At 42.3% G+C, this 13,243-nt stretch overlaps 1 protein-coding gene and 1 long non-coding RNA gene across 4 annotated transcripts in view; one reads left to right on the top strand and one right to left on the bottom strand.

Annotated features, from left to right (window-relative positions):
* TRIM55 (tripartite motif containing 55) overlaps nt 1–13,243 on the top strand; it is a gene marked incomplete at its 3' end in the record, with an annotated part of 42,377 nt that overhangs the window by 13,662 nt on the left and 15,472 nt on the right. The window contains exons 5-9 of one of the 3 annotated variants that reach the window (XM_079901547.1): nt 8,128–8,361; nt 8,712–8,734; nt 8,838–8,962; nt 10,206–10,417; nt 11,745–12,032. The exons of 1 other annotated variant lie outside the window; for it this stretch is intronic. In XM_079901547.1, coding sequence (XP_079757673.1) covers nt 8,128–8,361; nt 8,712–8,734; nt 8,838–8,962; nt 10,206–10,417; nt 11,745–12,032 — 882 coding nt within the window. The remainder of the gene's footprint in view (nt 1–8,127; nt 8,362–8,711; nt 8,735–8,837; nt 8,963–10,205; nt 10,418–11,744; nt 12,033–13,243) is intronic. One more of the 3 variants, XM_079901548.1, reaches the window with a different exon arrangement.
* The window catches only part of LOC307175881, a 107,221-nt gene continuing 102,222 nt past the window's right edge, over nt 8,245–13,243 (bottom strand). The window contains exon 3 of the long non-coding RNA XR_013824520.1: nt 8,245–8,380. This is a non-coding gene — a long non-coding RNA (uncharacterized lncRNA). The remainder of the gene's footprint in view (nt 8,381–13,243) is intronic.

The following is a 13,243-nucleotide window of genomic DNA, read 5'->3' as shown; positions in this document are numbered from 1 at the left end:
TGTGAGTTTGCATTGATGATGAGAGTGGCTTTGAGACAGACCGCAGTCACAAAAGGGAATTTGAACTGAGCTGGGGAGGAGTGGCATTCCCTCTTTGCTGTGGGCCGATGGGGGATGGAGGAACCTGCAGTCTTCTTAGCCCTCCTGACCGAGGTAGCTCAGCCTGAAACGTTCTCAGAGCTTGTGATTGCAGGTTGTTGGAGGGCCTTCTGGGCTGTTCTAGACGAGCCCAGCAAGATCTAAAGCTACACTTGCCTCTCCAGGCCTGGAGCTGTTCTGGGATGCGTTGGGACAGAGTAGGGGGACTGCTGGTCGGGGGTGGAGAATTGCACTGCCTCGGGAGCTCTCTGCTTCCAGAAAAACGTGCTTGACTTTCATTCCTCATCCCTAGAAAACGTAACCTCCCTCTTGTAGTCTTTCCAAATGGCGCTTATCCTAGGTCACTGGAAACCCAAGAGAGAAGGCTACTCACACTAGCTGTCCCGAGGCAGATCGGCCTAGAAATAATGTTGTTCTGCGTGGATGTCCGTCTAGGGGAAACAGCTGAAGCTGAATCATAACTATTTGATCTTGAGCATTTCCAGTATCTGAAAAACGGCACCTTTAATAAAACCCTCCAATGATTTTGCAATGACAACAAATCCATTATATTTCCAAATCAATGATTTTAACCAAACAGCTTTGAGACATTGTCCATGCAGTTACAAATATGAAGTATGACTAGAGTAAGAATCATCCTATAAAGCATGCCAGAATTATGACATATGCTTAAAGAACAGATTTCAGAGTTTGAATTTCGGCTCTGCCACTTAATGATATGACCTTGGTCAAGTTACTTCCTCTCCCCGTCCCTCAGCTCCCTCAGTGGTACAGGGGGGTTAATAAACCTTCACAGTGCTGCGGTGATGACTAAGAGGCACATGCTGGGGGCTCCGTAAGTGTCACCTTGTGTTGCTGTCACTCTCAGCTTGGAAAGAGTACACTTAATCTAATGATGCTAATAATTGTTTGAACCACTGGAGCATCTGGAGCATCTTTTAAATGGTGTCGGAATAAGACCTCAAGGTCTTGGTCAATTATGATGGCAGGGTGAAGCAACTCCCTGCAGTGGGAAAGATCGAAAATGAATGGAAGCAGATATTAGCTCTGTTCTTTGAGGCTTTGTGATAACTCGAGATACTGGCAACAAAGGGAGGCTGAGCCCCTTCCAGGAAACATGCTGATTATCCAACAGCAGACGGGAGTGAATGAAACAGCTGCTCAGCTTGCCTTGGTCTGGTCTTATGCTTTCGCTGCACCATGGGGCTCAAGTCAGCGAAGGCTCACCTGACCCTCAGCCTTCAGAGGATTTCTCAAGGATATTCTAAATGATCTGGACTAGTCCAGAGAACCCCTAATACCAAGAAACCCAGGAATAAGAATTGAAATGCCATAAGTTATAACAGTTATTCTTCTAACACGAAGTGGGTGGTAATGCAACTTGGTGGAAAAGAGCAAAAGTTTGGGAGTCCTGAGACCCATGGCCATTGAATAGAGTTCTTCCACTAAGCCCTGCACAGAGACACTGAGTGGATGGGGGAGGGGCTGAACTCCAGTCTGTGTGCCTTGAGGGATGATATTTTTCTAATTTGTCTGCCCCTTTTCTAGGGCAGCCTGTCAGAGACCTGGGTTCTCACCCTAGTCTGCGCTCATGGGGCTTCTGTCATGTGCTCGTGATTGGAATTGGGCTTTACCAATGAAGGGTTGGACTTGAATTCCTCAGGAGAATCTTCCTACCTTAATATAGTTCTTTCTTTAATATTATTAATCTACTGTCTGATTTTGGGGGGGGGGAGAGGGGTGTTGAGGGGAAAGGGAAGGAAACCCTGTTTGGTTTAGTGAAGGGAATTTTGAAGTACCATATGTCAAATGAAGCTGAGTGGGCCCTTCCAGACCCAGAGCTGCTGTTTTGAACAAGGGTGTCTCAAAAGTTGAGGAATGTGGTGTAGATATGAATGGGCCGAGTAAAGCCACAGTTGCTCACTGACAAGTGATGGGACTCAGAGCTTATCTTCAGCTCTATTTTGGTCACAGAGCTATGCTCCTTACATGGTAAGAGCAGTGGCCACAATTGTCTTAGGTTTCCTGTGGTGGCCTTGGCACATTCCAAACCTGGGACTGACATTGCTGGGCTAGGATGTGTAATTCACATCTCAGTGCTGTGATGACCACTCTGAAACTCGCCATGAGTGGAAAAAGGCATTTTACATATACAAAGAGGCACTTTATAGTCTAAAGGCTCCAAATAACTCCACATTTACCTGAAGTTGTAGAGCCTTGAAACTGTAGAGTGGGAAGGGACCTTAGCAATCATCCAACCCCATCCCTTCTTGTACACATTAAAAAAAAAACTGTCCTGAGTTAAATGTCTTCCCTGAAGTTGCCTAGCTATTTTTTGCTGTTTTCTTTTGAGTGTTGAAAGAAGAAGAGGTTTGGAGTATCCACTTAAATACCTATGTCTTGGGAACAGAACAAAGTAGGAACTTGTGAGTGAGGGCTGACTATTCCTAAATACAATTCATATATCATTCATTCATCCAATCGTTCAAACATATATGCAGAATATGCCATATTCTGCACATGTAATGCTGGGAAATAGATAAAGCTGAGATAAACAGAAAATGTTCCTTCCCTTAAGAAGGTTTTATTCCAGTAGAGGAATTAGACAATAAGGCAAACAAATAACAAGATTGTTTTCAAAGAGTAATAAGTGCCTGGGGAGAGGGTGAACCACTGAAAATCTAATGATAAAACCTCATAACGGTGCTTTGCTTGGCAGGCTATCTACTCTTTAGTATATGATCATCTATTGCTGATTTTTTCCCATGAAAACTTCTCTTTGCAGTCATGTATCTTATTTTTTCTTATTGCCACTAAAATATAAGGATGGCTAAAAATTAGAATCTGTCAATTTTAACATTTCTATAAAGGCAACATCTAAACAATGTTTCTAAGGTAAATATTGAAGGTTATCTACTCACTTCTAAGGAAACAACCAAATGTCTACTCAATGTTTTTCTTTTCATCCAGATATTATGGCATAGGTTAGAAACAAATATTCTACCTGTCATCATTTTACCATTTCAATGTGGGCAAACTAGTCTTCCTTTTATAAAATCACCCCTTTTTGGTATATTGCCTCCATACTGGGTTCTCCCTAGAGATGGGATGGGTTTTATTTCCATTAAAGTATTACAGGCAAGTTTAATTTGTTCTTCTACATAAATAAATATAAACATAACTGTCTTGGCAGCCCCAGGAGGAAGGTCATGTTGCAGTCAGAGGCTCTGCATCACAGTATACTTGGAGGCCAACACCACTGCATTTATGATGGAAGTTACTTCAATTGCTAAACACACTCATGCAGAAACACGTGTGCGCATACACACACACACACATCCAACACCACACCCCACATAGAGGGGACATAGGAACTACAGGCATCAAAAGGAATAAAATGGACAATATTTGAAAAAATAAACTTGAAAGTTCAGAATGTATAGATGTTGATTCAATTAGTATACAGAGAAATGGGGGGAGGTACACAGCCTGGAACTGGGCTTAAAGATACATGCCTTTTTACTCAAATAAATGAAAGGTATGATAAAAGCAAGGAGAAATCTTTGAGGTGAGGAAGTTTTTGTGCAGAAGAGATAAACATGGTTGCTATCATGCTTTTGCAGGCAACAATCATCCTTTAAAGTGTACTCTCTGAAGAGGTTTTGATGATGCAGAGGTCCACGTTTTTTCCATTCCATTTTTATGTTGCTAGAAAGACTCTGTTAAAAGCATTTCAGGTCCACACTTACAAAGGCACAGTAGGTACTGATATCAGAGTAATCAGTCACTGTCAGTAGCAAGTTGGCCTCTGAGAGTGTGTTTTTTTGTTTTTGTTTTTTTCTTATAGCATATACACCTGTTCCCTAATTACCTCAGAGGACAAGCTGATAAACTGAGCTGTTTGAAATTCACTGACTTTCACCGCAATTCTGAAGGTCTCCTAGCCTAGAAAGATTGAAGGGTGACCATGTTAGTATCTTGTGTATTGCTTCTACCTCAAAGAGTATGCGTGAAAAATAGAAGAATTTCAATTTTATGGAGTATTTCTATTTTTTCATTCTAATCTGACATTAGGTTAACCTGAACATCTTAAGTGAATTTCTAAAAGTTTGAAAGTACCAAAGTACCCATTTCATAATTCCAGAAAAGGAGCATGCATTTTTCCTCTTTTAGAAACAGAGTTGTCCAACTCTTCCATATTTTGCATAGAATTATATTAAAGGCAAGTTCAGCAAGAGAAAAAACAGAAGTGTTTTTTTCTGTTAGAAATTAGAAAATACGATCATTTTTCTACCATCCCCCTGAACACTGGGAAAGTATGGCCAGCTCTGAGATCTTATAATGCCTGATACACAGTAAGCACTTAGTGAACTTTGTTGAAAGAATTATAATGAATATATTTCTGAAACAATGTGAGGAGTCTTGCCTTTAAAAGCCTACTTTCAGCACGGTAGATTTGCTAAAAGGTATATATTCAGTACATAAGCAGGTCACACATTTTTTTTTCCAAGTTACTTTAGAGTATATCACAACTGTGTGGTGGGAGTGGCAACGACCCAGGAGTTCAGAGACCTTGGCTCTATACCAGGCACCAACGGTAAATGGCTTGAGAAAGTGACTTAACGCTGCCGCGTTTCAGTCTCCACACAGGTGAAATGGTTAGTTTGGAGCAGTTACTTCTGGTAGTCTGTGCAGCTTGAAAATTCTACAGTTGAATGGCTCAAATTAAGGAAAATTGAATCTAAATTTAACAAACACTGACATAGTGCCTACTGTGTGCCAGGTAATATTATAAGTGCTTTACACACTATGTAGTCATGTAATAATAATTAAGCATATACTACGCATGGGGTAGTATTTCCTACACTGTAAAGTATAAGCAAATGACAGTTGCTATTAAAAGGACAGTAATTTTATAAAACTTCAATATAGTACAAATCATTAAAAAAGCAGAGTAGAAATAAAATAATACTTGGAATTCAAAATAATATAAGAATAAAGTAGTTTTCCTGTTTAAACCACTGAGTAAATTTTAGATGGCTGAAATAAGTGATCTAATTTTTATTTGACTTAAGAGAATACACTAGCTGTGACACTTGACTTCACATCGCTCTCACTGCAAATCATTGGCTTTCATAGGCTTGAATGGTCACACATATTAAATCATATAGAAGAAAACTTTTATGAAACAAAGATATTCTACCAATAATACATCTTAATATAGTATTCATTATAAATGTTTCAAGTGCACAATTTGTTTTAGAAAAATAAGCTAGAAACCAATGTATGATCACAGAAAACAGCAGAGCTTCTGGACATCAAAGGCATATTTGAGAAATGCAGTGGGCACATGGTTGCCTGTAAGCTTAGAACAGTAAGTACTACAATGGAAGAAATTTTGATTGGGAAGATACTAAGAGGCTACAGTTCCTAGGCCTCATAATGGTCCAAATCTCAAGCTAAATGGCTAAAAAATGGATGGAAATTTGGCAAGTCCAGCAATGTCCATGTCTGGACATGCTGCGTGGGCCCTTGTCTTATTACTTTGACAACTGCCGAGACCACAAGCATTTTCATCACCTCCCTGTACTTCCTCTGCTCTTACTCATCCTTTATGGCCAAACTCGGGCACCACTTCCTCTAAGAAGTGTTTTCTGAGGCAACCCCTCCCTGCTCCCCTCAAATGGTCCCCGCCCACACAGAGGGTTGATTAAGGCCCCACCTCTATGCTTCTATAAAACCTGGTATGAATCTCTAACATAGTTTGATTTTTCAGGCTACTAGGTCGTATTACTATTACTACTGGCCCATAGTCTTTCCCATTAAGTAAACTGTGAGCTCCTTGAGAACAAGAACTATGTTTAGTTCATTGTTGGATCACCAGAGTCCTGGATAGTGGTTGACACAAATGTCCCACTTAAGAACTGTTTGTTAAATGAATGAACGGATGGGTGGATGACAGCAATAGCTATTATTCACTAATAAAATAATTTGAACCACTGGCTCTCCTTTGTGCATTATAATTATAATTGGTTGGAAACTGTGATGAGAATTGACTGCGTCCAAAGGAGGCAATAGGGTGAGGGATGTATTTCTTGCACATTTGAGGAGTATCTTCATAATCAACAATTTGGTTTGGGTCATCCTCCCCTGCTTACTCTGAGAATAGTAGATAAATTGCGGGAAGATAAGACATCATTAAAAAAAATCTATTCAATGGAGATTTACTGAGCATCTACTATCCAAAGTGGTATGTGTCCTAGGCAGACCCAGATTCTATCCTCAAGGAGACCATAGTTTAGATATTTAAGAAAGGAAGAAAGTGACACATGACGTCAGACACCAATGTTTACTAAAATGAAAAAACATGTAATAAGGGTCATACAAAGGTCAGAGATGTCAGGGCTTCCCTGGTGGCGCAGTGGTTGAGAGTCCGCCTGCCGATGCAGGGGACACGGGTTCGTGCCCCGGTCTGGGAAGATCCCACATGCCGTGGAGCGGCTGGGCCCGTGAGCCATGGCCGCTGAGCCTGCGCGTCCGGAGCCTGTGCTCCGCAACGGTAGAGGCCACAGCAGTGAGAGGCCCGCGTACCACAAAAAACAAACAAACAAACAAACAAACAAAAAGGTCGGAGATGTCAGAGATAAATGGCTGGATTCACAAGAAGGCCCTACCAGGCAGGACACCTAGGTTGGATCATTATGGCTCAAAACCTCCTCTAAGTTGTAAAGGTCTTGGACCCAGAGATGGTCGGGTCCAAGGAAATTGGCCTACACACACACACACCAAGCTTACTGGAACTTGGAAAACCAAAAGGCCAATGACAAGGCCAACTGGAAAGTTAATTAGGGCTTAAACATGGATTCAGAGTAAAGGGAGCTGGATGGAATGGGAGATGCTTCAGCCACACAATGCAAGTGCAGAAGCCTGACCTCACATGCAAACCTTCTCTCCAGGAATCAAAGACTAGATCCAGTATTTCCCTCTCTTGGACAGTACTGGATACATAGAGGACCTGGTGGCCACAGATATATGCCATACATAGTAACCATTATAGGATTTCAGAGGATTAAAAGATGACATTCAGTCATCGAGATTCTTTATGGAAGAAGCAGTATGTCAACAGTGTCTTTTAAGATTGCTTAGAGTTTGCAACTGTGAATTGGGGAAAAACATTCTAAACAGAGGGGAGAGCACGAGCAAAGAAAGCGAGTGGTTCATTTTTTGCTGGACACAGGATATGTGATGGAGGATAGTAGAATATTATGAAGGAAAGGTGGAAACAGGTCATGGACAGGCTTGAAAGCTAGTTATGAAGTTAAATGTTATTCTTTGAGCAGTGGGGAGTCATAGTAAAGAAGAAGCACTGTACGCCAGGAAAACGAATTTGGCTACAGTGTGTGAGCTGACTTGAAGGAGGGAACCCCAGATACAGAGGCCATTGGGGAGCTCCAGAATCTACATCCTTCAGCTCCAGGACTGAAACTAGGACAATAGCAATGTAGATGGAGCAGAGAGAGTCTGAAGGGTACTAATCAGGAAGTACCACGGTTTTTTCCAAATACACACATATACTCATTCCAAAGAAAATATATAACTTAAAACCAAATCTGTCCTAATTTCTGTGAAATTCTCCACTTGTAAAGAACAGAAGACTGAAAAATCATCCAGGGAATTCCCCGGTGGTTCAGTGGTTAGGATGCGGCGCTTTCACTGCCGTGGCCCAGGTTCAATCCCTGGTCGGGGAACTAAGATCCCACAAACCATGTGATGCGGCCCAAAAAACAAAAAATCATCCATCTATTTAGCCAATTTGATTGATTTGGGATGGTCTAAGTATCAAATATGATAAAAGTGGGATTTTCAACACATCAACACAGTGGGTATGTATACCTAAGGGACAGGCTAAGGGAAAAGAAAACAATATCCTACGCAAGTAAATTTTCTTTTCTCCCGAAATGTCCAGGTGATTTCTCCAGATAGACACTCTTTTGAACACTTTCTAACATTAGCTAACCCAACTAACAGGAATGCTGCAGAAAACAGAAACAGGAACTTTGTGAGAAGTTTGATTACCTGTATGGCATCTTGGAGGAGAGGAAGAACGAAATGACCCAAGTCATCACCCGAACCCAAGAGGAGAAGCTGGAACATGTCCGTGCTCTCATCAGAAAGTACTCTGACCATTTGGAGAACGTGTCAAAGTTGGTTGAGTCAGGAATACAGTTCATGGACGAGCCGGAAATGGCAGTGTTTCTGCAGGTAAGTACCCCTTTGGCCCCTGAGGAAACAAACCAAGACGGTGGGGAGATGATCCTGAAAAGCTGTCATCACATTTTCGCTATTTTCTGTACATCTCATTTTGATCTATCTTCTCAACCAAAATATATGTACTTATATCTCCATCTGTTTAAACTATTTCATAAGCATATATTTAAGGGACCATGGCATTGCTTAAATATGAAAGGGTTCTGGTATAAAACAGCAGTTCTTTACAGCACTTAGAAACTAAGCTATGAGATGTTCAGAGTCAGCAAAGGAAAGAATTAAATCTCAACACCGTCTTTGATGAAATGAATTTAAGTAGGCTTGTCTTTCGTTTGCTTCCACAGAATGCCAAAACCCTGTTACAAAAGTAAGTAGTTTTCATTTCATGAAAAAAAGTATACTTTTCATTTTTACCCAAGGCTATCAAACTTTACACAGTGACAGAAAGTGGCAACTTGTCTTTGTTGCAGAATTTCTGAAGCATCGAAGGCATTTCAGATGGAGAAAATAGAACATGGTTATGAGAACATGAACCACTTTGCAGTCAACCTCAGTAGAGAAGAAAAAGTAATACGCGAAATTGATTTTTACAGAGGTTTGTTATTCTTGTGACCATTTGGCCAAAATTGCAGGTGTGTGAAAGCGTCACATGGGTTCAGTGGGAGGAAAGGGGGATTCAGGATCATCTCCTCAATGGACGTCGACAACTTTACAAGGATCATAATCCAGCGTGAAGCTCGATTTCATGACAGAATCATATAGTTTGTTGATGGTGTTTATTTAGCTTTGCATATCACAGTGCTTATTATAATTCTGGCATTAGGTATTTAACTCTGGGTTGTCAAATATTTAATAATCGATGGTGATGGTAATATCTCAACTTCAACCCTACACAAGGTGCGAGCCATAATGATAATAATGTGAAGTGTCATCAGGTGCAAGGTTAAGGATGAGATATAAATAAAACATAGTAGACACTTGGATTAGACATTGTAGCACTTTCAGTTAAACTCTAGAGGGCAAGGAAAGCAATGGGTCATAGAGTAAGTCACACCTGGAAGTAAAACTGAGGCTATGTGATCAGATGCACTCAATGAGTTTTAAACACATCCCTATCATTTGGCCTAGAAATGCCACGCTTGGAAATTGATCCTGATGAAAGAGTTGAAAAGAGGAGCCCATTTAGATGATGAGATTCCTTGGCTCGACCACTATAATGCCACAAACTTGTATCAGTGCCCACAGATAGAACTTTAGAAGCAAATCTTCAGGATGAATCTTTTTAGAAAAATCCTTAATATCGTCTCTCATTAATATCGCCCGAGGAAATACTAAGATCAGTTGGTTAAGAAAAGAGTCGTGGCGTTAACTGTGGCAAAAGTCAGCATTCACTGAACAAAGAATGTGATAAATTAAACAGGGCCGGTGTTTTCTGACACAGGGAAGAGAGTTGTGTTTCCATTTAATTTGACAGAGGTAAATAAGTGACGGTCCCAGCCCTCCGGGAGTTTGCGAATGTGACAGAGCATGATAAAAATGGGGACAGCCTCCGGGGGTCAGGTGGATGGTGCACGGTGGTGAGGACAGGGCTCTGTACTGGCGAGGGGAACAAGGAGGATGGTGATGACTGGAACCTTTCTCACATTTGTCCACATTTAATTAGAAGCGCGAGCCCCCGCCCCCGCCCCCGCCCGTGGCGTACTCGGGCTACAGTTAAGTGTCTGATGGACAGGATTTCCCCAGCCCTGACCTTAATCTGAGCTATAAATAGTGGTCAGTAGTGTTTTTCGTGGCCGCAGTGGTAATCATAACGATATGAAAATGCATTGCCTTACCAGAAGATGAAGATGAAGAAGGAGGAGAAGAAGGGGAGGGAGAGGGAGAAGAGGTAGTAGAAGTGGAAGAGGCGGAAAATGTTCGAACAGAGTCATCAGGAGGAGATGAAACCCCAGAGAAAGGTCTGGAGTCCCGTCCGCCCACCTCAGAGCTCCAGGCTGCCCCAGAGCCTCCCCCAGCCCTGCCACCCGCTGCGGATGCCCCGGTGACACAGGTAACCGTTCCTGAGCGCCTTCCTACAGGCCACGCATGCGTGCTTCCTTGCTGAACAGCCTGAACAATTTATTCTACCTCAAGGAAAGGAAACTCTATGCCAGACACTAGTATGTGGAAGACAAAAGATTTCAGGGCAGTGGCAGTGTCAGGGAGAAAGTCCTCTAGGTGATTCAGCAGGTTCTCTGTGGTTATAACTGGTTGGCAAGACTTAGTTTCACATGATTTTCTCACCAATGACACCCTCAAAGCTGAGGCACTCTTTGGAACTTGTGTGTGTGTGTGTAACATGGTAGTTCACAGAGAGCTGATATCATGAGGATTGAGTACAGATGTAGGATATAGGTTGAGAAATAAAAATGGTTATACTTTCGGAACTTTGAATTTTCTGTAGGTAATAAAGGAACTAAACAGAGAACCCGTGCTAGTGTATGTCCCTGTTGCTTACCCTGAAACAGAACTATAGCTTTTGTTCCATGAGCAAATAGATGAAGCTTAGTTTTCTGTGTATTTGTCATTTGATGAGATTATGTGTTGACAGAATTGTTTTTAAAAATTTCTTAGGAAATTAGCTCATCCCAGATACTGTACTTGATTGACTGACGTTATGATTCTAAGATGTCACTGTTTGGTGTTCAAGCCTCTGTACTGACTGCATGACACCTTTAGCAGACAGATCCCAACCTGTTGAGTTTGTAGACAATGAAGATGCATTAAAAAGAAAAACAAGTCCTGGTTTCAAAGTGGATCGGAATTATCTATAGCAATAAAACCTCAGAGAGGGAACTCAGAGATGGAATTATATCCTGTGCTCTCTGTCTCCATAGGAAACTGGGCTAAAATACTATTTATAGTTCCTAGAATCTTGAAATTCTGGGTATACCAATTGCACTGAAATCGAAAGTGGTATGGTAACTAAATGAGAGTTGGGTTTGATCAATTTTGGGTTTTAGAAAAGAGGTTTTGGGGGCCCACATATAACATAAAAATAAATGAATGCCTGTCAATAATTGGCCCTTTCTCCCATATCTGATATTCTATCAGCAACCTTTGTTTTAGGCTTCTGCTCTCTGCCTGCCCAGGCCACCATCTATATTGAAAGACAAGCCCAGAAAAGAAGAGGGGGCACGTGCAGATGCCGAGACAGAGGGCCGCTAGCTGCATTCTTGCCTTTAGTGCTTGCGGAGGGTGGGGTGAGCTGAAACCTGCACTAGATCGGGCACTGCGCAGAGACCTATGAGTTTTCAAACCGCAAGGGAACTAAAATCAACTGCCTTTTTCTTCTTCTTCTTTTTTTTTTTACTTTTGAATGTATCTGTCCTATGAAGGGGGAGGTTGTACCCACTGGCTCTCAGCAGACCACAGAGTCTGAAACTCCAGTCCCTGCAGCAACGGACACTGCGGATCCCTTGTTTTACCCTAGTTGGTATAAAGGCCAAACGCGGAAAACCACCACAAACCCACCTTCCACCCCAGGGAGCGAAGGTCTGGGGCACGTAGGGCCTTCAGGTTCTGAGGATCCGAATGTGCGGAAGGCAGAAGGGGCAGAAGCCGCAGCCAGTGAGAGGGCAGCAGTGAGTGGTAAGGAAACTAGCTCACCTGCGGCTACTTCTCAGGTTAGTGTCGATGCTCTGGTGTCTGAATGCTCCCCCCCGTGCCGCCCCGGGGTCCAGCCGAGATGACAGCAAGAAGGAAGGGCTTCCAAAGGGGCAGAGAGAACCCAGGGCCTTGGGAAAAACAGAAACAACTCATCCCCGGCTCCCCCCGCCGCGTGTTGGCTTGTTTCTCTAAGCCTTACATGAAACACAAGAAACACAAATTTGACTTCACTCTGCTCCTGCGTGGCGACCTCACACCTGGCTTCCCAGGGGAGGGATGCAAGCAAGCCCGGCCCTTAGGCCTGCAGGTGCAAGTGGCTCGTCTGCAGTGACTGGCTGGTGTCCCTAGCTCCCCTCTGCAAAGGCCACCTGACCTTGCTCGGCCTTTTCTGCATCCTCCTTGAGCTTCCAAAGACTAATCACCTGCTTTTGTGTCGTTCCCAACAACCCCCAAGGAACACGTTTCAATTGAGTTCTGTGTCCACTCTGGAAAAAATAACCTGATTCACGGGTTCTGGGAGTGTGCCAGTGACAGCTGGGCAAAGTTAGTCTTGGCTTAATTAAACTGGGGCTTCCTAAGCATGTGCTCCTGGGGGAAGAAAAGCACAGGTTTTCTTCCTTTGGAATTTTTTAAAGGGTCATTAAATACCTCTTGTTTTCTTTTTATAATGCAAGTTTGAAGTCCACGTCTTCTCCCTAACGCTGGGTTAGATGTTTGCATGGCTCAAAGATTCCATAGAAGAAATCTTGCACAGTTTCTTCACACAGAAGAATGTTCATGGTTACTCCATACCCATGAGTATTCTTACGTGACGTGTGCGTGTGAGTGTTGCCCAGACACGGGGCTGGCAGAGAAATATGCTCGCGTTCTGTGCTCCTGGGTCATCAGGTGATTACGAACAACAAATAGCATTTTTTTCAGAAATCATAAAATTAGTCTCTTGACTATCTGCTCAAGTGAACCTCGATTTCCATGAGGTAACAATTGGAAATGATTTTTGGAAAATTCACAGATGAACATGCTTTTGTGCCATGTATTCATTTTCACAGATGAAAAATGACAAAACTAAACGTTTGGTGTAAGGAAACCTTTTGTGGTTGTTTTTAGGTTTAAAAAAATGGAATAGAAACTTCTCTAGAAAATTGATGGGAACTTTATTTCTAGAAAGTTTATGGGATTCCTTACATATTTAGTGGAAGTTGAGTCAGGAGGAGCTGTTTTCTGAAAA

Source organism: Stenella coeruleoalba (genome assembly GCF_951394435.1).
Source record: "Stenella coeruleoalba genome assembly, chromosome: 17".
NCBI classification, from domain to species: Eukaryota; Metazoa; Chordata; class Mammalia; order Artiodactyla; family Delphinidae; genus Stenella; species Stenella coeruleoalba.
Note: the sequence above shows the minus strand (reverse complement) of the source record. Positions and strands in the feature narration are given on the sequence as shown.